This window comes from Typopeltis vanoorti, chromosome 20, assembly GCF_054136105.1.
Source record: "Typopeltis vanoorti isolate ZY-2024b chromosome 20, IOZ_Tvanoo_1.0, whole genome shotgun sequence".
NCBI classification, from domain to species: Eukaryota; Metazoa; Arthropoda; class Arachnida; order Uropygi; family Thelyphonidae; genus Typopeltis; species Typopeltis vanoorti.
In genome coordinates this window covers 38,194,036-38,217,903 of record NC_143568.1, presented here as the reverse complement: position 1 = coordinate 38,217,903, position 23,868 = coordinate 38,194,036, and the positions used below count along the sequence as shown (strand labels likewise).

Below are 23,868 nucleotides of genomic sequence, written 5' to 3'. Positions count from 1 at the left end.
ATCATCAGGACAATGCACCTGCCCACAAAGGTGTCTTGGCAATGGGAAAATTAAGGGATTTGCACTATGAATTGTTGGAACATCCACCCTATTCCCCAGATTTGGCTCCCTCTGACTTTATCTCTTCCTCGCTGGTTCAATGTTTTTCTTTGAATCAAGAGGTGATTGCAGATCTTACTGAAAACCACTATAAGGACGGGATAATGGCACTGGAGCAAAGTATTAGTCTTAAGGGAGATTATGTCAAAAAATAAAAATAATTTTGAAATTATAAATTCGTTTTTTCGTTGTTAGGCCGAGAACTTTTCAGACCACCCTCATATTTAGAATTTAGTCCTTAAAATGTCTTTTTGTTAATAATATTAAAAGTGTTTTTTTAGTACAAATTCAATTATGGAACAAACAAAACTCCTTGACCACTTAAAAATCACAAGTCTAAAGTGGTCAAGGAGTAAATGTGGAATTCTTTCTTCTGCAAACAGATGAGAGAATTCCATCAGATTTACTCTTTCATCTGTTAAAACAGATGTCTGTTTTGAATGGGGGAAAAAAAAAAAAGTCAATATTTTCTCCACATTATATCTACTGCATTCTGAATAAAGAGCCTACAGAACAAGTAAAATATTTATTTAGGCACATATTTTAATGAAGATAGCAAATTAAATCTGGAAATAGACAACAGAATAAGCAAAGCTTGTATGGCTGGTAGCCAGCTGAATAAATTTATATGAAATAAGAGAAAAATTAACCAAAACGTGAAACTAGCAGTTACAAGTGTTCAAACTAGTTTTAAGCTATGGATATGAGTTGGGTTAGAAATAAAGGCACTTAATCAAAGACTAGAGACCAAAGGAATCAGAATTCCACTTAAAACAAATAATTGAGAATTTGGGAAAAAAACATACCTGTTTGGAATGCTATATTTATACAAGATAAATGGAATAGTCTATATTTAAATTGTAAATCAGCAGTTAGTTTGGTGATAAATCAGATGTGATTTTAGATATCATATCCAAAGTGATTCGTTGATCTATATGGATCAGATTATAAGAAAGTAGCTCTTTGCTTTATTATAGATGTATTTTGAAACAAATCCAGTGCAAGATTTCCAGGATTCTTTAAATGATATGAAACAATGAAATAAATAAAAACAGCTGTAACAAATTTGGCAAGAATTTAACTTCAACTTCATTCTCAATGGAGAACCTATAGAACAAGTAAAATATTTCATCAGCCATTTAGGCACCTAAATAGATTAGCTTTGTTCTTGTGAACTGTCTAAAATCTATATGGAATTGTCAAAGTACATGGAAAAAAAGTATGAGCTTTTTCCTTTAATTCTAAAGTGACTAAGAATCCAGCACAGCAAAATATCGAAATTAAGGGTTTTCATTCTGTACAACAGTTGTAAAACCTCTTTTGGTAGTGTTATTTTATATGCCAGGTAACTCTGCTGTGTAATTATTACAATCAAGTAGGATATAGTAATGTCAGGAAACACAGTAGCACAACCAACAGAAGTCCAAGATCTTGAACTGTCAGTACAGATGGGAAAGAAAATCAGAATGCACTGCACTGTGTGCATTAAATAACTACAAATAGATGGTTGGAATGGTTTCACTGTTCCAACTTCCCTACAAACTTCTGAAAGGGTAAGATACCAGTAGATGGAAGGAATAGTAAATGGTTGCAGGATGGATTACAAATCTGTCATGGAGGAATGCTGTTATATGTTTGGTGTGGATAATGTTGCCAACATTCATGCCAGTAGTTTGTATTATCTCTTTAACACATACGAAAGAGACAAATGGCTGCCTAACATATGGATATTGAGCTTCCCAATACAGAGAAAAGATATCAGTCCATGTAGGGTGGTATCAAAGAGACTATTTTTAGGGCATAGTTAAGAGACAACTGTTTTCATCTAATTGATAGAGCAAGTTCATTTGCTTCAACATAAAGACTCTGAATGGGCAATGTTTGAAAGCACCAGTGGCTATTTGTATGCCCTGGTGATGAATAGGGTTCAGCATCAGAGCATGCCCTATCTTGAACCGTAAACCTGAGGATCCCCCCCCCCCCCAATCAGTACACTGCTGTGGGTGCCGCTGGACTACTTGTCCATTGGTTACTCAAAGTTTACTGCCCCTTGGCAGGGGACCAACTGCAGTTGCTAGAGGATGTGGTAGCGTCACAGATGCCTTTTCCACAGAATTAGGACAATTCATAAACATCCATGTCCTAGGAGGGATTCGAACCCACAGCCTCTTCGCTGAAAAGTGGATACGCTAACCACTCAGCCAGCCACCTGAGTCCTATAATCAAGCTTTGACCATACAAGTGTCTCATAAATCCAAAGCCTTGATCAGCATCCTATTCCGTAGATGATAAGGTGCAAAGAACATTCAATGCATGTTTTGCACTTGTCCCTAAGTTGACGAATGTAAGGAATTTAAGCTTTCCCAAGAATTTGACTTATGTTGCTACTGGAATAATACTTAGTCCTATTCCTAAATCAGGATCTGAATGAAGGATACATTTTTCTGCTGAAAAAAAAACTGAACACATTAACAAGAGCCCAGCAATAGAGACTATCAGTTGCTTGTTGAAGTGGTCTTTCAATTACCCTCATACTGCAATATGACAGTAAATTGTGAAATCATCGACAGAAGGAGCATTTCCTACTGTGGGAGGAAGCCGTTCATTGATTGAATTAACTTTGATTGCAAAGAGTGCCACACTTAAGACAGAGCCTTGAGGAACATCCTCTTCTTGCTGATATGGCAGAGATAGAAAATTTTTAATGAAAACGAGAAGGTGTCCCTTAGACCAAGACTAAAGAGGTCTTTTATAATATGCTATATCTCCAGGGTGTCATAAGCATTTTCCATGCCAAAGACAAACCAGATGTTCTCGTTTCAGGAAAGCATCTCTTATAGATGATTCCAAATGGTCTGATGTTAATCACTACTGGTAGGAAAGCTACATTGTGTGTTCAAAAGATGTTTATTGCTTTCTAAGTAGCTGAGAAGTTTTGCATTTACCATTTTTTCAAATATCTTGCAAAGACAGCTGATCAGAACAGTCAATAATTGTTTGCTCGCGTTTCCAAGGTTTTCAAGATGACAATTAACTTATGCTAAAAATCCAGAAACTCTTCCTTGTAAATATTGCATTGTATAGTAAGAGAAGGATCCAAAGAATGTGAGGGAAGATGTTTTATCTCATAAAGGATGTCATCAGGCTCCACTGCACTGGGATGAGAGAGTATCTTTTTTTAGTTCCTCCTTTTAATGGCTGATTGAATGGCTCTGGCCCATTTGTAGAAAAGCCTACTGCTGTTTCTCTCTATGTTCTTTCAATATTACAAATTCAGAAGGATATGAAGCTGCTCTGAGATTCTAGCAAAATTTTCTTCTAAAATGTTGGCCTGGCTTGCTTTGGGTTCACAGCAACAACACATCCATTATGAGATATCCAAGGGATAAATGGTGTGTTCTATATATAACTCTCGTTTTCCAGATTTTATCCTATATGATTTTTGAATTTGTTTGATTAACAGACGATATAAATTGGATCCAAGATTGCTTTTGCCTCTCACATATAACGTGTTTTGGCCTGAGCATGAAATATGCCCCATGCTCTGTTCTGATCTCTTGGTTGCTTGGCACTCAGGGTTCCACCAAGATTTTGGGTAAAGTGAAAATCAAGATGATGTTTTTAGAATTGCTGCTTGGATAATATAATCTGTTACAAACTTCACTGATAAGTGTCTGACTGACTGCTTTGGCATTAAATTTTGCATGGTGAAAAAAAAAAGTATTTCCATCACCCTGGTCCATTTGCCACACAAGCATCCGAGTAGGAGAACAAGGCCACTGTGAAAACAGTGCAAATAACAGGAAAATTATTGCATCCATAGATGTTCTCTTTAATATCCCATATAAGCAATCAAAACATGACAGAGTTAGGTATGTGGAAAGAAGATATTAACCCTTTATTAAGAAGAGAGAGAGGTCATGACTCTCAATCATGTGCTCAATGATACAAATTCATCTAATTATGTTCATGCTACACCACAATGTTGTGTCCCTTAAAATCACCTATGAGAAGTAAGAACTGAGGCAATTGCAATATAAGATTATCAAGTTCATTCTCATTTAACTTATAACCCAGTGGCAAATATATGGAACTTCCTGTAATATAAAATTCCATGGATAGGCATAATGATTGCCAGAAGAATAGCACCACCACGAGCATGACCATCTCCAGTTCTGTTCTTACAAACAACAGTGGAATTTCTTAAGGCAGGATCCTCAGTGGATTTTAAATGTTTTCGAGACAGAATCTTGATATCTTCTATATTTTGGTGAAATCCACAACAGTTCTACTGTATAAATTCTCCTATTGTTTTGGTTTTGTAGACTTGTCCAATTTCTGAGAGGTTGAAGGTTTACCTTTGAAGTATGGATAGCCAATGTCCATCTCTTTCCCTGGAAAAAAGGTCAGTACTTCATCTGATAAGTTTAATTTCTTTTCTGTGGAGATGTCTGATGGTTTATCTTTAATTGATTTCCCATAATTTTTTGACAAGTGAGTTCCCATCAAATGTGACTATTTTTGGAATTGCTTCAGGAGGGAGAGAGACTGTAAGTCATGCAAATGATGTGCTCCACAGGAGAAGCACTCATAGTTCAGGAATGGTGGAAAGAGTTTGAGATGTTGTTGATATTTTCTTAACTGCCACTTTCCTAGCATAAGATTTCAGGACAGGTGTGGTGGCTAACTTCTTTTTTGCATCCTGATCTGTTTTAATATTTTCTATTTCTTTTTCATCTCTCCACTTCTGGCCTGCAAGAGTAAGCTGGATCATCACCCTGACAGTTGACATATTTAGCTGTCTTTGCAGAGTAAGATTTTATTATGCTCTTTACTACCATGACAGGCACTGAGCACATCCATATTTCTAACATTTAAAGCATCTCAGTGGATGTAAAGCCTAACAGGACAGTTGTAATACCTTGCTTTTTGAGATGGGATGCTGAGGTGTATCAAAAGTAAGGATGATGCTTCTGTTTGTAACCAAGTGACAATTCCCTACATATCAGGATACGTCTCATACCTGTCACTCCCTAAGAGTTGAAGATTTACCTTTGCAGGTTTATATTTGTCTAAATGATTATGGTATGGACAGCCAGTGTCTATCTCTTTCTCTGGAAAAATGTTCAGTCTCTTTAAGCTCTGGGCATCTCTCTACATATGAAATATCAAGGAGATCCCATTTTGATATCATCCTCTAGAAGAGTTTAGTGTTTTATGAGGTGTCATGTATTCCCCCCCATTTATGCAGTAATTTTTCTAAGTCTCGCTGACTAGATGTTTCCACAAGGATATCACCAATGGAGCCTTAACTTACTTCTATAAGTCTGTGCCCTTCTAACAATTTTAGCAATATCCCCAAAATTTTAGGCCCTTACCACAATCGCTCCCAGACATCTCATCTCTTCTCAAATTTCAAAACCATATACCTAACCTACGTGATTCGCCTTGTGACATTAAACGTCACTGCCTGGAGTATTTTATACTTTGCCTAGGAAATGTATGAAAATCTCTAAGCGTTTCATACTTTGACATCCCACTTTCGGCATTGTATAGAATGCCTAATTTCATGCTCTGCTGGTAACATATATACATCTACTACCCTTTGTGAGTGAGTTATGTCTGAAAATTATTAGCTCCTTTTGTAAACTGACATGTGATAAACAACACATAATTGCTCAAGACATGTTGTATAAAGTTAACTTTTATTTTATATGGCACTAACAATTTCTACAATATCCAGCATCATATAAAAGTGACTTATTATAAAAATAATTTCAGTAAAAATCACAGCTGAAATGCGAATAATTTGTACTTCAATTAGTGATTATGTACATATATAATGTACAATACTGGGCATACATGAAAATATACAAGGACAAAGTACATAACAAGAAGCACACAAAATGTATATGGCTTCATATAAAACTATTTTCAACCGGCTAATTTTTATCACTGGATAGAGGTGGTTACTATATATTATTAAATTAAAATTTATAAATTTCTTCAAGAGAAACTGTCATTATATAGAAAAGAGCAATTCATTTACCACTGATTAAATTCATTTTGAAATGAAATAATTTGTGCATAAACAGTAGTTTCAGAAGAAACCAATATGGTATCCTTAACAATCACATTACGAAGATCACAGATGTGAATCACTGTTAAGTCATCATACATTTTTTTTTTAAGTTTAAATTTAGATAACTTTCTTTTTAATAATATATCTGTAACAAAAATTCATTCCTCTATTTTGATATTTAAATTTAACTAAATAATTATTCAGTTTATGTTGAAGACGTTTGCAATATGAAACTAGTTTCATAAAAGGATTTACGAGAATTCAAAACCAATTATCTGATATATTTTTTACCTAAATTTAAACTGTTTGGATGTGGCAGTACATTAATTAAGCAGTGATTATGTTTACCATAACACCAATTTCTACAACTATGTCATTTATAATGATTTCTCATCATTTTAACTTTATCAAAAAAGTAAAATACACAAGCGACATTGAATAAACAGTACTACAGCCATGAAAGAAATTAACTTACTGCAAATATAGCTTGTGTAATTTTTACATATGTACAGTGACGATATTACAAAAGAAATCAATGATCGCGTGATTCTCCAACTTACAGGTTTTTGCAACTTGTACTTCTTAAATGATAATTAAAATCATCTCCCAACTTCATAACCAGGAAATAACAATTTCATTATATTTCCTAATATTTTATTGACATTCATGGTATAGTTTTTACCCAAGTCTGCACGACACATTGGGCAACAAAAGACCTCCACTTTGAATGATCTTTGTAGACAGGACTGGAAACAAAAATACATACAACAGTATAAGTGCATTTCTCTAAAAAGACATTTAAATAATTATTTTTTCACAGCATCACGGAGGTTAACTTTGCCTTTAATAACATATAGGAATATTAAATATATACTAATAATTATTTAATAGACATTAAAGAAATATTGATAATTAAATCATCATCAAATTCCTACCACGTACCCTCAAGGGGTGTACAGGATATGATAGTACTACATAAAAAATTTACATCATTACTAACTTGATATCTACAACTTTCCTCCATATCAGTTATTTGTCAAGACTTCAATATTATCAAATCTTATATTTCTGTCGGCTAAGGCACTTTGTACCGTATCAATCCACCTATATCTTGGTCTTCCTCTGAGTCGTTTTGCTGCCAACCTGGCAGAGAACACTTGTTTTTGCTAATCTTACTTCGCCCATTCTGTTTAAGTGACCATACCACCTGAGTTAGCACTGTTAACGCATTCTGGATGCTGACAATGTCAAGTTCTTTCCTAATATCTTCATTTTTAATATGATATTGCCATTGATGCCATCTGTTTACGCCTATAATCTTTCTCAGGACTCTCATATCTACGGTCTCTAGTCTTTGGTCAAGTGTTTTACTTCTGACCAGGCTCTCAGATCCATAAGTTAAAACTGGTTTGAACACTGTCTTGTATACAGCTAATTTGGTGTTCCGACTAATTTCTCTCTTATTCAATTGACTTCCCACCATACCAGCTTTGCTGATTCTGTTGTCTATTTCTATATTTAATTTACCATCTTCACTAAAAATAGTGCCTAAGTAGCTGAAATGTTTTACTTGTTCCACAGGTTCTCCGTTCACAACACAGTTGACATTTTCAACGATTCTGCCTATTTTCATACCATATTACAACAGATATTCAATTTAGTCAGGGAATCTTGTAGACTTGTAGCGGATTTATTGATAAGTATAACATCGTCTGCAAAAAGCAAAGAACTGACATTAACATCTCCAATTTTGATATCATGTTTAATACCACTTTCCTTCATAATGTGATCCATATAGATAATGAATAACAGAGGGAATAATGTACATCCTTGTCTCACACCAGATTTAACATTAAACCATCTTCCTGTACTTCCTTCAATTCAAATAAAGACTAAGTACTGCTTGATATAATGCCCCATTGACACCATATAACTGTAGCATATTGAATAGCTTCTCTCGTGGCACCTTATCATATGCCTTTTCCAGATCTACAAAACTTAAATACAGATCTTTGTTATATTTCCATGATTTCTCTAAAAGTGAAGATCTGATCCTGACAGCCTCTATTTTCCTGAATCCAGCTTGTTCTTCACCAAGCTTTTCTTCCACAATTTTTCCTCAACCGTTTCTCATACTTGCATAGATCTTGCCAGGAACACTTATTAGAGAAATACCTCTGTAATTCTCACATTCAGTTTCATTTCCCTTTTTATATATGGGTACTATGAGAGCTCTACTCCAATCATCGGGAATTCGTGCCTCTGTCCAGGCTTTCTGAACTATGCAGTGCAGCCACTGTAAGACTTTCCTACCACCATACTTCAGCATTTCTGGTCGAATATCATCTACTCCTGCTGCCTTTCCACATTTCAAGCCTTTGATGGCTTTTTCTACTTCAAGTATGGATATGTATTCCTGACTGCATGTCTGGTCAGTGTTTTTTACCACTGTGCCGTCATCACTGCTTGTTTCATTTAGCAGTTTTTCAAAGTAATTACTCCGTACTTCTTCTTCCGTTTTCATGTCACCTTTATCATCTCTAACTCCTTTTACAGCACTCTTTCCTACATTTCTAAGCTTCTTCAACAACCTCCAGAATATCTTACCACCTTGTTGATATCTATTTTCTATGTTCTTGCCAAAGTCCTCCCATGACTTTTGTCTCTGTATTCACTAAGAGTACAAGCTGACTTATTTGCCAGGAACTTTTGATATGCTTTCTTCTTTTCCTTCACTGCCTCTTTAACTTCCTGTGTCCTCCATGGAGTTCTGATTTTTCTATCCTTACAGACAACCTCACCACATGCCTCTCTGGCTGAATCAATCAATGTTTTCTTCAAGGCTCACCACCGAATCTCTAAAGTTTGGTTCCTGTTCTCAAACTCTTTCATTTTTTCTTCAATAATCTTTGTGTATTTTAGTCTACAATTCATATCGCTTTAAAACTTTCTCACATGTTATTCTTTTCAATATGAAATTCAATTTTATCCTGCTCAAGACTAAATAGTGATCACTTCCAATTTCAAATCCTCTGTACACGCTGGTGTCCTGCACCAGGAAGAAAACATCACTATCAACAATATCATAGTCAACGAGACTTTTCTTATTTCTTGCCTCTTCTCTCCATGTGAATTTGCGCACATTTTTATGTTGGAACATGGTGTTAGTAATAACCAGCCCATGTCCTGAGTAGAAATCCAACAAATATTTGCCATTATTATTAGCTTTGCTCTGTTCTCCAAATTTACCTACTCTGCTATTTAGATCCCCAACAAGGACAAACTTTTCCTTTTTTATTGTGTCAGATGCTTTCTCTAAATCCTCAAAAAATTCCTCCACTTCTACCTTAGTACAACCTTCTGTGGGACCATAGGCACAAATAAGTCTCATTGTCCAATTCCCCATCCTGATATTTGCCCACATTACCCTACTTGAGACTGCCTGCCATTCAAGAAGATTAGCCTGATATTTAGTGTTAAATACTATGGCTACTCCTTCTTTTCCTTGATTGTCATTGCCTGAATATAACATTTTGTATTTATTGCTCAGAAAGATCTCACCAGTTTTTGTCTTTTTTGTTTCAGTCACCCCTATTATGTTGATCTGGTACTTCCTCAGCTAGCTCCATTTCTTTGCCATTCAGGCTTCTTATGTTGATAAATCCCGATCTTTAACTCTTGTGATGTTGAGTTGGGGTGTTTTTTCAGATTTGTTCCAGTAGCTGACTTTTCGCTGTTCACCCTAGTGAAAATAACATGGGCCTTGTTTAACCAGGCAACGCCCCAACCGGCATGAAATTTTTTCATTTGGTTTAAGCTAATAAGAATTACAATTTGGTAAGGCTATGTGGAGGTCTCCTCTCAGTTATACAGCTTTGACCCTTAAGCACCTCTGATAATTAAATATACCTGATAATGATAATTAAATAAATAAATAATAATAACGTGCAGAGTCCGCACGGTTAGCCTAGTGGCTATGCGCTTCACAACCATATGCCTGGGGAAGAGATCCTAGGTTCGATTCCTGTCGAAGACGTGAGGAGCTTAAGGATCTTCCTCAGCCATAGCCAAGTTAGCCAGTCTTGAGGGGTGGACAGCAGCCCCCCCCCCCAGTTTACCTGTTTTTTTTTTTTTTTTTTTTTTTTTTTTTTTTTTTTTTTTTTTTTTTATCCCGCAAGCAGGCCCCATGAACACACACACACGGATTACAGTCAGGAATATCACCCTTAGGGGATGCAGCAGAGGAGTGGCGAACCGGCTGCATTAATATGCCAGTAACCCCTCATCAGGAGGGGACTCAACCCGTCCTAGGACGGACGAAAAGGATAGATAGAATAACGTTCATATATAAGTAGTGGTGCATTATTTTGCTCTAAGAAGACATTTAATTACTGAGTGAGGAACAAATGAAAATTTGTTGCTTACTGAGAAAATACCATTCAGAACTTAATAGCATCTCATTTGGCTGTTTAATTAATGGCCACAGAAATTATATTTTAATTCAATATTTTACATCTTCACAGAAAATGGAACTCTGTAAATCAAATTAGTAATCCAATATCTGTAACACAGTTGCTCTCATAAAATCAAACTGGCAATGGTCAGAGGAATGGTTTATTATGGCAAATCACTGTGGATCTTTTAGAAGTTCATTATAAGTATTGATTATAGCATGTTAAATGAATCATGTTTTAATTGCAATTGCACTGTTCCATAGAGGATCCACATAGTAATTATTTCATTAGTTTCTATACATTTTCTGATATATATATATATATTCAAGGTATGTACTAGATAGATGCTGTCAAATGCAATTTCTCTCTCTTTCTCTCCCCCCCCCAACCAACCTCGAGAGAGAATATCAGGAAATGATAATGAATAAAAAATGAAAGTATATATTTATTACCATTACTAACCTTGCAAATATTGTGAAGGCATTTTGTAGTAACAGGTTCAAATACAAGCTCTTGACAACAAATACATTTGAACATTTCTTCTACCTTCTTCAGGAAATTCTATATTTTTAAAAAGAAAAATATTTTTTTAGTTGAAAATGAACAATTTCCAATTAAAATTCATGAAAGAAAAATGAGGTACAATTTTAAAAATAAAAAAGCTCGTGTTCTTTTCAAGGAAGTGAAGTATGTAATAAATAAAGCTTTAGTTTATTGGCATTCATAAAATAGGAAAATTCTAAAACTAACTCATTTTAGGCATTTTCCTATTTTATGAATGCCAATAAAATAAAACTTTATTTACTAGACTTGCTTGGTATAATGCCCCATTGACACCATATAACTGTAGCATATTGAATAGCTTCTCTCTTGGCAACTTGCCTTTTCCAAATCAACAAAACTTAAATACAGATCTTTGTTATATTCCCGTGATTTCTCGACTATTTGTCGTAAAGTGAAGATGTGATTATGACAGCCTCTATTTTACCTGAATCCAGCTTGTTCTTCACCAAGCTTTTCTCAAGTATACTTGCATAGATCTTGCCAGGAACACTTAGTAGAGAAGTACCTCTGTAATTCTCACATTCAGTTTTATTTCCCTTTTTATATATGGGTACTATGAGAGCTCTACTCCAATCATCGGGAATTCGTCCCTCTGTCCAGGCTTTCTGAACTATGCAGTGCAGCCACTTTAAGATTCTTATACCACCATCTTTCAGCATTTCTGGTCGAATATCATCTAACTCCTGCTGCCTTTCCACATTTCAAGCCTTTGATGGTTTTTTCTACTTCAAGTATGGATATGTATTCCTGACTGCATGTCTGGTCAGTGTTTTTTTTTTTATCACTGTGCTGTCATTACTGCTTGTTTCATTTACCAGTTTTTCAAAGTAATTACTCCATACTTAAAGGATATCTTTTTCTCCCGTTTTCATGTCACCTTTATCATCTCTAACTCCTTTTACAGCACTCTTACTTCCATTCTTAAGCTTCTTCAACAACCTCCAGAATATTTTGCCACCTTCTTGATATTTATTTTCTATATTCTTGCCAAAGTCCTTCCATGACTTTTGTTTTGCAAGTTTTATACAGTGTTTAGCATTCTTGCATTTGTCTCTGTATTCTCTAAGAGCACAAGCTGACTTATTTGCCAGGAACTTTTGATATGCTTCTTCTTTTCCTTCACTGCCTCTTTAACTTCCTGTGTCCACCATGGAGTTCTAATCTTTCTATCCTTGCAGACATGCCTCTCTAGCTGAATCAATCAGGGCTTTCTTCAAGGCTTTCTCCAGATGATGACTGAAACGTCAAGTGTTTATTTTGGTTTATATTAACTAAAGTTTTACTCTAATGTGGTAGTTGTTTCCATAATTTTAATAAAAATTTAGTTTCACTAAAATGTGTTATCTCCAGTGAAATTAGTTACAGCAATTATTTCGTTAATGTTTCTTGAACTGTAGCAGATTTATTTATGATAGCATAACCTACATGGGAAGGAATGTTTATTATCTCACATTTTGACATTAGTTTTAATATCAGTTTAAAATTGCAGTCCATAAAGTTTCAAAATAATTACTAAAGGCATTCAGACACTACTTTGTTTAGTTTTACATATTTCTTTTGTCAGGTTTTCCACACTTATACATTTTTTCTAACTTGTTTTAAAAGAGTAAATAACAGTCTAGCACACATAAAAAAAAAAAAAGAAATATTGTCTCCAATATTTTTTTGCTTGATACAGAAACATGTCACATAGCATGAGTCTGCTTCTTGAGTTCATAGCTGCACAAGAAAAAGAATGCCAGAGTAGTTATTTCCTAATAGCATTCTCAGAGGAATCAATAAATAGTTATGAATATGTAATATAAGGAATATATATATATATATGCTGACAATTAATAGTGATTAATTCCCAGAACATGGACACAAAGCCTGGGCAACAGAGATGTGGAACAGTAAAGTAATGTTTCAGATATTTCAAGGAAGAGATGATGAAATTTAAACAGACTTGGATGGAGTATCTTAGTTTGGTTCTAGTGAATCCTGACTAGTCAAATGATATGCCAGTGAGGCAAAATATTTTCAAACAATGGCAGAATATTCAGATGAGATCAGTATTCAAAAACAAAGATTATTTACATCAAATGCTTGAAGTCTGATAAATTTAGTCTCACACCCCACTGATACTAGTTGTAGCATTTCAATTTAAATCTGATTGTCTTTCCTGAAACCATTATTTCATTTCACTTTCTAAATCTGAATTATTCATGATGTAGGCCTAGATCCCAGCTCTGTAAAGTAATCAATGACAAGTGTCACCCCCCTCCTTTAAATGTATAAATCATGTATATATTCCTTTGATTAAACATTCACAAATGTTCACTGTTTCCTTAGTATAGCTGAAACTAAAACGTAAATAGGAAATACATGTTATATAGCAGAAGGTTGGTGTGTTTAATGGCTTCTTTGAAATTAGTGATTTCATTATTTTATTTTTTACTGCTAAATTATTAATAGAAAATAATTAGATTTTATATATTATTGTGGATTTTCATGTATTTATAGTATCTCCGAGATATTTCCTGATGTTTTGTTGACATACCATTAATATTAAAGTAGTGAAATAAAGTGGTACCAAAACCTCACAAGAATAATAGACAAGTAACAAACCCTAGTCAACAGTGGAGGTGGTGTGTGTATGTGGGAGGGGAGAACTAACAAGAATATCAAGCATGAATTAATTTTGGGAATACCTAGACCCAGTTAGCAAATCAGAGAACTGAAAAAATGAAAAAATAAATATCCGAAAGATAAGCAGCAAAAGGAAAAAAATAAAAAAGAATTGAATCAGGTAAGATCCCAATATAATCACGTAATTAAAATCAATTATAAAAAATTATCTGGTATGGTTAATGATTGTGATTACTTCAGATTTTCTGGATGCTAAAAAAAAAAAAAAAAAATGTAAGTGAAAATCAGAAAAGTAAAGTAAAACAGATGGCAGTGACAAATGATTTATCCTATGTTAAATATAGCATGCAAGAGGATATGAAGATGAAAACAGTTAGTATATTACCTAGATATGACAGAAATGATTCACGTCTGTGATGGTAAATGATGCAATGCATATGTTATGTAGAAATGGTTGAGAGTATTTGGATGTATGGAATGAGTTTGAAAAATTAATCTGGAACAATTATTAATTGATATGATACCTAACACAGTCAGGGAAACTAGATTATGATGGAAGGAATGGTGAGAATCAGTGCAAGATAGTGGCCACGTTATGTAATACCCATGTTATCGAGAGGTATGTGCATGATCATGAAAAATGATTACGAGGAAAAAATGACTGTGTTCGATGAGGGAACAAACAATTAGAGACATTGGAAGGATAAGCTACAAAATGAGAAACAATAGTGGTGTATTCATCCAGTTCAGACTTATTAAGCAAGTGCAACGACGTCAGCATAAGCAAGGCATTAGATAAGAATAGAAATCTGCAAGCTGTTCACATACAGACTGTAGAAGCAAGTATAGGGAAAAAAAAAACAGCATACAGGTAATTTATTGCATCATTACTCGAATGCCAGGAGTATCAGAAACAAAGGGATACAGTTTATTGCTTTGGTGAAAGCATTAGGCATTACCTCTATGAAAGAAAGATATAATAACTGGCATTGAGTGCGAATGGTAGTGATTTTAGGAAGGAGAAACAGGATAGGAGAGGGGGGGGGATGCTGCTTAAGATAATGGATGGTGTGAGCCCGTCTAGGGTAGAAAGCTATGATTGTAATACTAGCAGAAATTTTCCATGTGCAATGAGTTTGAAGCCATCTAGTGTGAATGGAGTCTAGCAAGATCAAATGCATAGTGAGATGATGTGACAGACCTAGTGGATTATTTACAGCAGAGACAAAATGCATTACCAAATAAACATGAGTGCAAAATTAGTAATTTTCCACACATTGATTGGGTAGTGATAAAATATAAGAATGAACCAAGTTTATTCAGCTGTTACAAGCACGTCTTTACTGTGGGGTAATGCTACTACGGTGGTAAGATAACCCACCTCCCCATTTTTCATTTAACTACCATGTGACCGTGCATGCATGGTAATTAACATGGATTAATTCATCCAAACCCTCAGAGAAATCTGATCTCTAAAGAGTGCCCCCCCCCCACACACACACAACCTCTTCTGGATCCCATCAGATATGGTGGAGTGGTCCAAATATATTTATTGAATAAGGACCCATCAGCAAGGCCTAGTTATCATCTTGACAGTAAAAGTAATCATTCCATAGGGTCATATTGCATTAGGTCCCCAAGTGTTAACCTCTCTGTGTGATCTAGTATGGTCTGAGGTTGTACCCCAACAGGCTAAGAGAAGGTGCACTCCAAAAATAAAACTGATCCTCCAGGATGGGGGTTCAACAAATGACTGACACCACTTTCTTGTAAAAAACTTATTGCTACATATCCTGAAAATAAAAAAAATTAACTAGATAGAAATATAGGAAACAAAATTATCATACAGAATTTAAATGGAGTATTAGAGGAAGTATTAAAAGTAGTTACTAATAAAAAACTTAAATTTAGTGGTTTTGACAGACACAAAAAAGAAAGGTACTGAATGTGAGATTCGAGGGGGTTATATACAGATCTGGAGTGGTGGCGAGCTGGGGTTTCTTTATGGAAAAACTTATTATAAGCTGGAAGGAAGTTAGAGTGGTTATTAAAAGTTTATTTGTGGAGTGAAAATAGTCATCCTAGGATCACACAATCCTACAGAGAATGTACTGATATAGGTGAAAGTGGAATAAATTGATGGAGATGTAAGAGCTTTTTGTCCTTGGGGACTTAAACAGCACAAATGGGCAAGGTATTGAAATTTTGATGAGGATGTAGAAAATTATAAGACTAATCACATTGTATGAAGAACAAGAGTACCAGTTGATGGATTTATACTTCAAGCATGAAGATATCTGTAGATTTACTTGGGTGCAGCATAGAAGGTTTATAATGTTATCATTCATCTAATTACAAAATGAGGCACAGACCACCAGCTGCTACTTCCACAGATAAATGTCCCAGAAATGAAGATAGGAGCAGGGTAGAAGAACATCAGGCTAGATGAATAATATATGGTTCGCCTTTAAGACAAATGTTAGATTATATGAAGGTAGAATCAATCAAAGAGTGAATACACGTGAAGATTGGAGTGTTAATGAAATCTATACAAAGAGGTTGTTCATGAGGCAACTAAGCGAACATTAGGTTTTGGAAGGCATTTGAATCATAGTAAGGCAGAATGAATGACAGGAAAAGCTGTTAAAGTCATCACTGAAAAGAAAGAAGCATATAAAGCTTGCTTAGTTCTAGAAGACATGAGATCAGGAAAAGTATCAAGTTATTAAGAGGAAAGTGAAAAAAAAAACTAAGCCAACATTCTTATCAATCTCAGAGTTTGCTCTGAGATTAATCATCATTAAAATATAATAGGTCAGCTCAGGCATCAAGGACCACCAGGTAGATGAGATCAAACCATAGATCACACATCTAGTGAGGTTAATACCTATGACAGCCTAGATAAAACATTTTAAGAATCTTTTGATAGAAAACAGAAAAGAATGTATTCAGAAGATGCAGATGATGATTCAAGGTTACAGAACTAGTGGATTCATTTTAAGGAAGATTAAGCACAAGATGCCTTGGAAAGATCATGTAACAGGAAGATGGCTGGGTCAGGAGAAATACCCATGCAGGTGACTCTTAATGAGTGGTCATTAGCATATATAACTTTTATCTTAAAAAAAAAAAAAGATAATCAGAACAATTGTTCAAATTATAGAGGCATTAGTGTGATGGCTTCCATGATTAGGTTATTAAGTAAAATTATAACTACAAGGTTAGAGAGGAGTATTGCCTTCTTTGTGTCAAAAGAACAGGCTGGCTTTACTGCTGGAAAATCTTGTATCGTTAATATTTTTGTTGCACAGCACGTGATAGAAGAAAGAAAAAAAAAGAATCACCGAAAGGTAGGAATCTACAAATGAATTTTGTGGATCTTGTAAAAACTTTCAGTTGAGCAGACCCTAGGGGATCAATGAGAAAGATAATGTAAATGAGTCAATCAATTTTATTCTTTTCTGAATAAAAGAATACATAGAAGTTTCAAAGAAACCTGCAAGCTTGATGGACTGGTATTAGCTGAGTTTGTAATACTCAAGGGTCTGAGAGAAGGATGTCGGATGTCACTGATACAATTTAAGATCTACCTTGATGGCTTATTGGAATGCTTCATCTAGAGCTACAGGATTGAAATAGGAGACAGTGTCATTCAGTCACTATTGTTTGCCAACGATCAAGTGATAATTGCTCAAGATTGGCATGACAATCATTTTATCTACCAGTTTCCTCATAAAATGAGGAAACTGGTCGATATTTACAGCAAAGTGCCCCCTGAAAGATAATTTTCATGATCATGCATTTCAAGGACTATTATGGGTTCAGAAACATTTGGCAAATCTCTTCAAAGGATGATCTGGTCTTCTCTTTTCCTGGTGGTTTATGAAGAACTTGTTTGGGTAGTCTCTCAGTTTGCATTCTTTTCATATGCTCCATCCAATTGTATTTATGCTGGCATGTGTGTTTTTCATAATTATCAGTCCATAATTCTGAATAAAAGTTTAGAAATTATATTGTTTTTAGTTCACTGCTTATTTACTTTTTCTCAAATATCTGAAATGAGATGCTTCAATTGTTGTTTATATATAAGATATAAGAGCAGTGGTGACAGATGGCTTATAACAAAGCAAACATACACCCTCTGTCCAAAAAGAAACCGAACTTTTGATAGAAAATAAAACACAGGCTAATTATAATTATTCAAATAATTTATTTCAATCAATATACTCTCCCTCAGCTTCGATACAGCATTTGGCACAGTCAATTAATTCATTAAAATGAGTTTTTTATATCGATTTTTGAGATACTGCAGAGGATCGTGGTTACTGCCACTTGAACGTTTTCAATGGTGTTATTGCTTTCCTTTCATCGGCAAATGAAGTTGTGGGGGTGGGGGGAGTCACAGGGTGCTAAATCAGGTGAATACGATGCGATGAGATCTAACACACAAACTTGGTTTTTTCTCAAAAACTGTCTCACAATGTTTGAACGATGAGATGGTGCATTATTGTACAAAAGTGACCAGCTGGTTGCATCATGATATTCATGGCATACGCAACGAATTCTCGCTATCAATTGCTTCAAAACTTCGAGATAAAACTCCCCATCAAGAGAAAGGTAGAACAAATTCTTTGTGGATAATGCCCTTGGAATCGTAGAAACAAATCAGCATTGTCTTTACTTTTGACTTCTCCAAGCGACTCCCCCCCGGATGTCGATCTCCTGGTGGTCTCCACTCAGCACCCTGGCGCTTTATTTCGGGCTCATACGCAAAACACCACGTTTCATCACCAGTAACGATCGTTTCAAGGAAGTTTGAGTACTTACGAGCGATTTCAATGAGGTCCTTGCAGTGTTCAATTTTTCGCAAACTCAATTTACGAAGGCCCAAACTCTCGGTCAAAATGTTGTGCAGAGTTGACTTTGGAATCTCCAATTCACCTTCAATCAATCTCACGGACAATTTCAGGTTTTCTTTGATGAAATCACGCACTTTTTGGATGTTAACTTCACCCAGTCCAGTTTTTGGAGACAGCCCAGCTTTTTGTCGTCCTCAAGCATCTCACTGCCACTTTGAAATCGCTTAAACCACTCGTAAACTTGAGTACGGGATAAGCATTCATCACTGTATGCTTTTTGGAGCATTTGATGCATTTCGGTAAAACTTTTACCAAGTTTAACACAAAAGTCAATCGCAGCTCTCTATTTGAAATTCATTTTCTGACCGTTCGTCAAAACACACTGTCACTCTTGGCACTATAACTCTGCTTCTAATGAAACAAATGTCATAAACAGTTGACACAACACTAATGAAGGTTGCCGCTTTCGACAACAAAAAGATACAACAGGTGGCACCATTAGTTTCTTCTATTTTCGAAAAGTTGGATAGAGGGTGTATATATTTGGAACAAGACTGTTATGAAGAGATTGAATTTGTGAGAAAATGTGATGGAATGCTTGGAGCAATGATCTTTATAATGGTATGGGCAGGTTCAACAGATGCCATAGGAGAGGTAAAGTTGTGGAGGGTATGCAGGCCACAGGGTTGCAAGAAGGCTCTTGGAATGACAAGGCAACCACTAAGAAGTGGAAGCACCTTATAATGAAACACATCATAAGGAAAGTATGCTGGGAAATGCAACAATTTGGTGTTCAAAATTGAAGTACAGTAGACTCTCGACTATCCAGAGCCCGGATTTTATCACAGAGAATTATAACAATACAGTAATTCTCTGTGATAAAATGAGGAATACGTACTGTAATTTATTTTGCCAAGGCATTGCAAGTAGGCGTCTGCTACAATCCTCCTATGTGCTGTGTGCATAACACAAGTTGAGGCATGCAAAGTGCAGATTTCCCTGCTTCGTCATTTGTGTATCGAATGTTCACAAGTGTGGAATACGTTTGCCAATGTTCCTGGATACGTTAGTAAAGAGATTTGAAATATATCACTTGTAAAGTCTTGGAAAATTCTTTTGGACCATGAAGGTGGACATTTCAACCTTGAACCTGTGTGTGAAACTGAAGTGGAAGATGACAACGATAAACTTGTTTCGTTGCTCAAAAATGTACCGAGCTGTGACGATGTCAATGCAGAGGACATTACAGAATGGATGTCAAACTACGAAGTTGATGAAATAACTGACAACGATATTGTGGAAATGGTAACACAGGGGGGAAGAAGAAGAGGGGGAGGCATCCTTAGATGATAGGAAAAATCTCAAAAACTGACACCATATAACTGTAGTGTTTTGAATAGCTTTTCTTTTGGCACATTGTCATATGCCTTTTCCAGATATACAAAATTTAAATATATTGCCATGATTTCCCAAGTATATGTCATCAAGTGAAAATCCAATCCTGACAGCATCTATATGGGCTCAGTCCAACTTGTTCTTCACCAAGCTTCCCTTCTACAATCCTTCTCAACCATTTTTCAAATATCCTTGCATAAATCTTACAAGGAACTCAGTAGGGAAATACCTCTGTAATTCTCACATCATTTTATTTCCCTTTTTGTATATAGAGAGCTCTACTCTAATCATCTGGAATTTGTCCCTCTGTCCAGGCCTACTAAACTATGCAATGCAGCCACTATAAGACTTTTATACCTCCATACTTGAGCATTTCAGGCGGAATATCCTCTACTCCAGCTGTCTTTCTACATTTCAAACTTTTGATGGCTTTTTCAACCTGAAGTTTGGATATGTATTCCTGATTGAATGTCAGTTGAGTGTTTTTTTTTTTAATTTTTTTTTATCACTGTACTGTCATCACTGCTTGTTTCATTTAGCAGTCTTTCAAAGTAATACTCCATACATCAATAATATCTTTTTCTCTAGTTTTCATGTCACCTTAATCATCTCTAATTCCTTTTACAGCACTCTTTCCTCCATTTCTGAGCTTTTACAACAACAATCTCCAGAATATCTTGCCAATTCTTGATATTTCTTTTCTATGTTCTTACCAAAGTCTTCTCAGGATTTTTGTTTAGCTTTCTTACATTTGTCTCTGTATTCTCTAAGAGCACCAGCTGACTATTCTCCAGGAACTTTCGATATGCTTTCTTCTTTTCCTTCATTGCCTCAAACTTCGTGTGTCCACTATACAGTTTTGATTTTTCTATCCTTGCAGACAACGTCTGGCTGAATCAATCAATGTTTTCTTCAGAGTTTGGTTCCTGTTCACAAACTCTTTCATTTTTTCTTGAATAATGTTTGTGTATTTTAATCTACAGTTCATGTCTGAGAGCTGATCAACTTTCAATTTGCTTTAAAACTTTCTTACATGTTCTTTTCAATATGAAATTCAATTTTATCCTGCTCAAGACTAAATAGTGATCACTTCCAATTTCAAATCCTCTGTACACTCTAGTGTCCTGCAACAAAGAGAAAACATCACTATCAACAATAACATAATCAATGAGTCTTTTCTTTTTCCTTGCCTTTTCTCTTCATGTGAATTTGTGTATTTTTATGTTGGAACATGGTATTACTAATAACCAGTCCATGTCCTGAGCAGAAATCCAACAGATATTTGCCATTATTATTATTAGCTTTGCTCTTTTCTCCAAATTTTCCCAAAATATTTTTGTATGTCTAACAATCATTTCTTACTCTGCTATTTAGATCCCTACAAGGACCAACTTTTCATTTTTCATTGTCTCGGTTGCTTTCTCTAAAGCATCAAAAAATTCCTCCACTTCTACCTTAGTAGAACCTTCTGTGGGACCATAGGCACAAATAAGTCTCATTGTTCAATTCCACATTCTGATATTTGCACACATCACTCTACTTGAGACTGCCTGCCATTCAAGAAGATTAGCCTCGTATTTTTTTTGATTACTATGGCTACTCCTTCTTTTCCTTGATTGTCATTGCCTGAATATAACATTTTGTATTTATTGGTCAGAAAGATCTCACCAGTTTTTGCCTTTTTTGTTTCAGTCACCCCTATTATGTCGATTTGGTACTTATCTAATTCCTCAGCTAGCTGCATTTCTTTGCCATTCCAGCTTCTTATGTTGATAGTACCAATCTTTAACTCTGGTGATGTTGAGTTGGGGTGTGTTTTCAGATTTATTCCAGTAGCTGCCTTTTTGCTTGTTCGCCCTGGTTCCCTGTCGAAAACAAGGGGGGGGGGGGGCTTGGTTAACTGGGCAATGCCCCAGCTGGCATGAAACTTTGTCATGTTCTACCCTCATTTTGTATTTTCGTTTAACCAATAAGAATACAATTTGGTCGGCTAAATCCCAAATTGCCAGCCCATCTTCGTTCGTTTAGTATCCAGGTAGATACCCAACAGGTGCATCACGAAAAGGTGAAGATTGGACATAGGTCAGAAGCCGTGGTCGGTCTCCGCATTCCTTTAAAGGCTATGCGGAGGTCTCCTCTCAGTTATACAGCTTTGACCCTTAAGCACCCAGTAAGTTAAAATTGGTTTGAACATTGCCTGTATATAGCTAATTTAGTGTTTTGACTAATTTCTTTCTTATTCCATATAAATTTCTTCAATTCCCTTCCTACCATACTAGCTTTGTTGATTCTGTTGTCTATTTCCATATTTAATTGACCATCTTCACTAAAAATCATGCTTAAGTAGCTGAAATGTTTTACTTGTTCTATAGGTTCTCTGATCACAATGCAGTTGATATTTTCAATACTTCTGCTTATTTTCATTGTCTTTGACATGTTATTGCTGACCTTCATACCATATCTATTACAACAGTTATTCAATTTAATCAGTGAATCTTACAGACTTGTAGCAGATTTATTTAGTAGTATAACATCATCCGCATAAAGCAAAGAGCTGACATTAACATCTCGAATTTTGATATCAGGTTTAACAACACTTTCCTTCACAATGTGATCCATACAGATAATGAATAACAGAGGGGATAATGTACACCCTTGTCTAACACCAGATTTAACATTAAACCATGTTCCTCTACTTCCTTCAATTCTAACTGCCGACTTACAACTCAAATAAAGACTAAGTACGTGGTATAATGCACCACTGACACCATGTAACTAGTGTTTTGAATAGCTTTTCCAGATATACAAAATTTAAATACACGTTTTTGTTATATTGCCATGATTTCCCAACTATATGTCATAAAGTGAAAATCCAATCCTGACAGCATCTATATGGGCTGAGTCCAGCTTGTTCTTCACCATGCTTCCCTTCTACAATCCTTCTCAACCATTTCTCAAATATCCTTGCATAAATCTTACTAGGAACTCAGTAGGGAAATACCTCTATCATTCTCACATCGTTTAATTTCCCTTTTTGTATATAGAAAGCTCTACTCCAATCATCTGAAATTTGTCTCACAGTCCAGGCCTACTAAACTATGCAGTGCAGCCACTGTAAGACTTTTATACCTCCATACTTGAGCATTTCTGGCGGAATATCCTCTACTCCAGCTGTCTTTCTACATTTCAGACTTTTGATGGCTTTTTCTACCTGAAGTTTGGATATGTATTCCTGATTGAATGTCAGTGGAGTGTTTTTTTATTTTTTTTTATCACTGTACTGTCATCACTGCTTGTTTCATTTAGCAGTCTTTCAAAGTAATACTCCACACATCAATAATATCTTTTTCTCTAGTTTTCATGTCACCTTAATCATCTCTAATTCCTTTTACAGCACTCTTTCCTCCATTTCTGAGCTTTTTCAACTATCTCCAGAATATCTTGCCAATTCTTGATATTTATTTTCTATGTTCTTACCAATGAAAGAATTAAACCAAGAACTAGTAATAGAAAAAATTAAAAAATATAAACATAAACGGATGGAACACGTTCAAAGAATGAAAACAGAAACATTACCAAATCAAGCATTAAAGTACAAGCCATTAGGAAAAAGAAAACCAGGACGTCCTCTTAAACGATGACTTATAAGGCTAGAACAGGCCATTCTAGGCCTAAATCCTTGATACGCATGATGATGATGTTCTTACCAATTCTTCCCATGACTTTTGTTTAGCTTTCTTACATTTGTCTCTGTATTCTATAAGAGCACCAGCTAACTTATTCTCCA

General features: G+C 35.4%; 1 protein-coding gene across 2 annotated transcripts in view; it reads right to left on the bottom strand.

Annotated features, from left to right (window-relative positions):
- Positions 1–5,785: 5,785 nt before the first annotated feature.
- Positions 5,786–23,868, bottom strand: part of LOC150095380 (E3 ubiquitin-protein ligase UHRF1-like) — a 253,377-nt gene continuing 235,294 nt past the window's right edge. For both annotated transcript variants that reach the window (XM_090410065.1, XM_090410066.1), the window contains exons 15-16: positions 11,098–11,196; positions 5,786–6,927 (exon numbers count right to left, since the gene is read on the bottom strand). In XM_090410065.1, the coding sequence (XP_090266191.1) occupies positions 6,781–6,927; positions 11,098–11,196 (246 nt within the window). In that variant the 3' untranslated portion in view covers positions 5,786–6,780. The remainder of the gene's footprint in view (positions 6,928–11,097; positions 11,197–23,868) is intronic.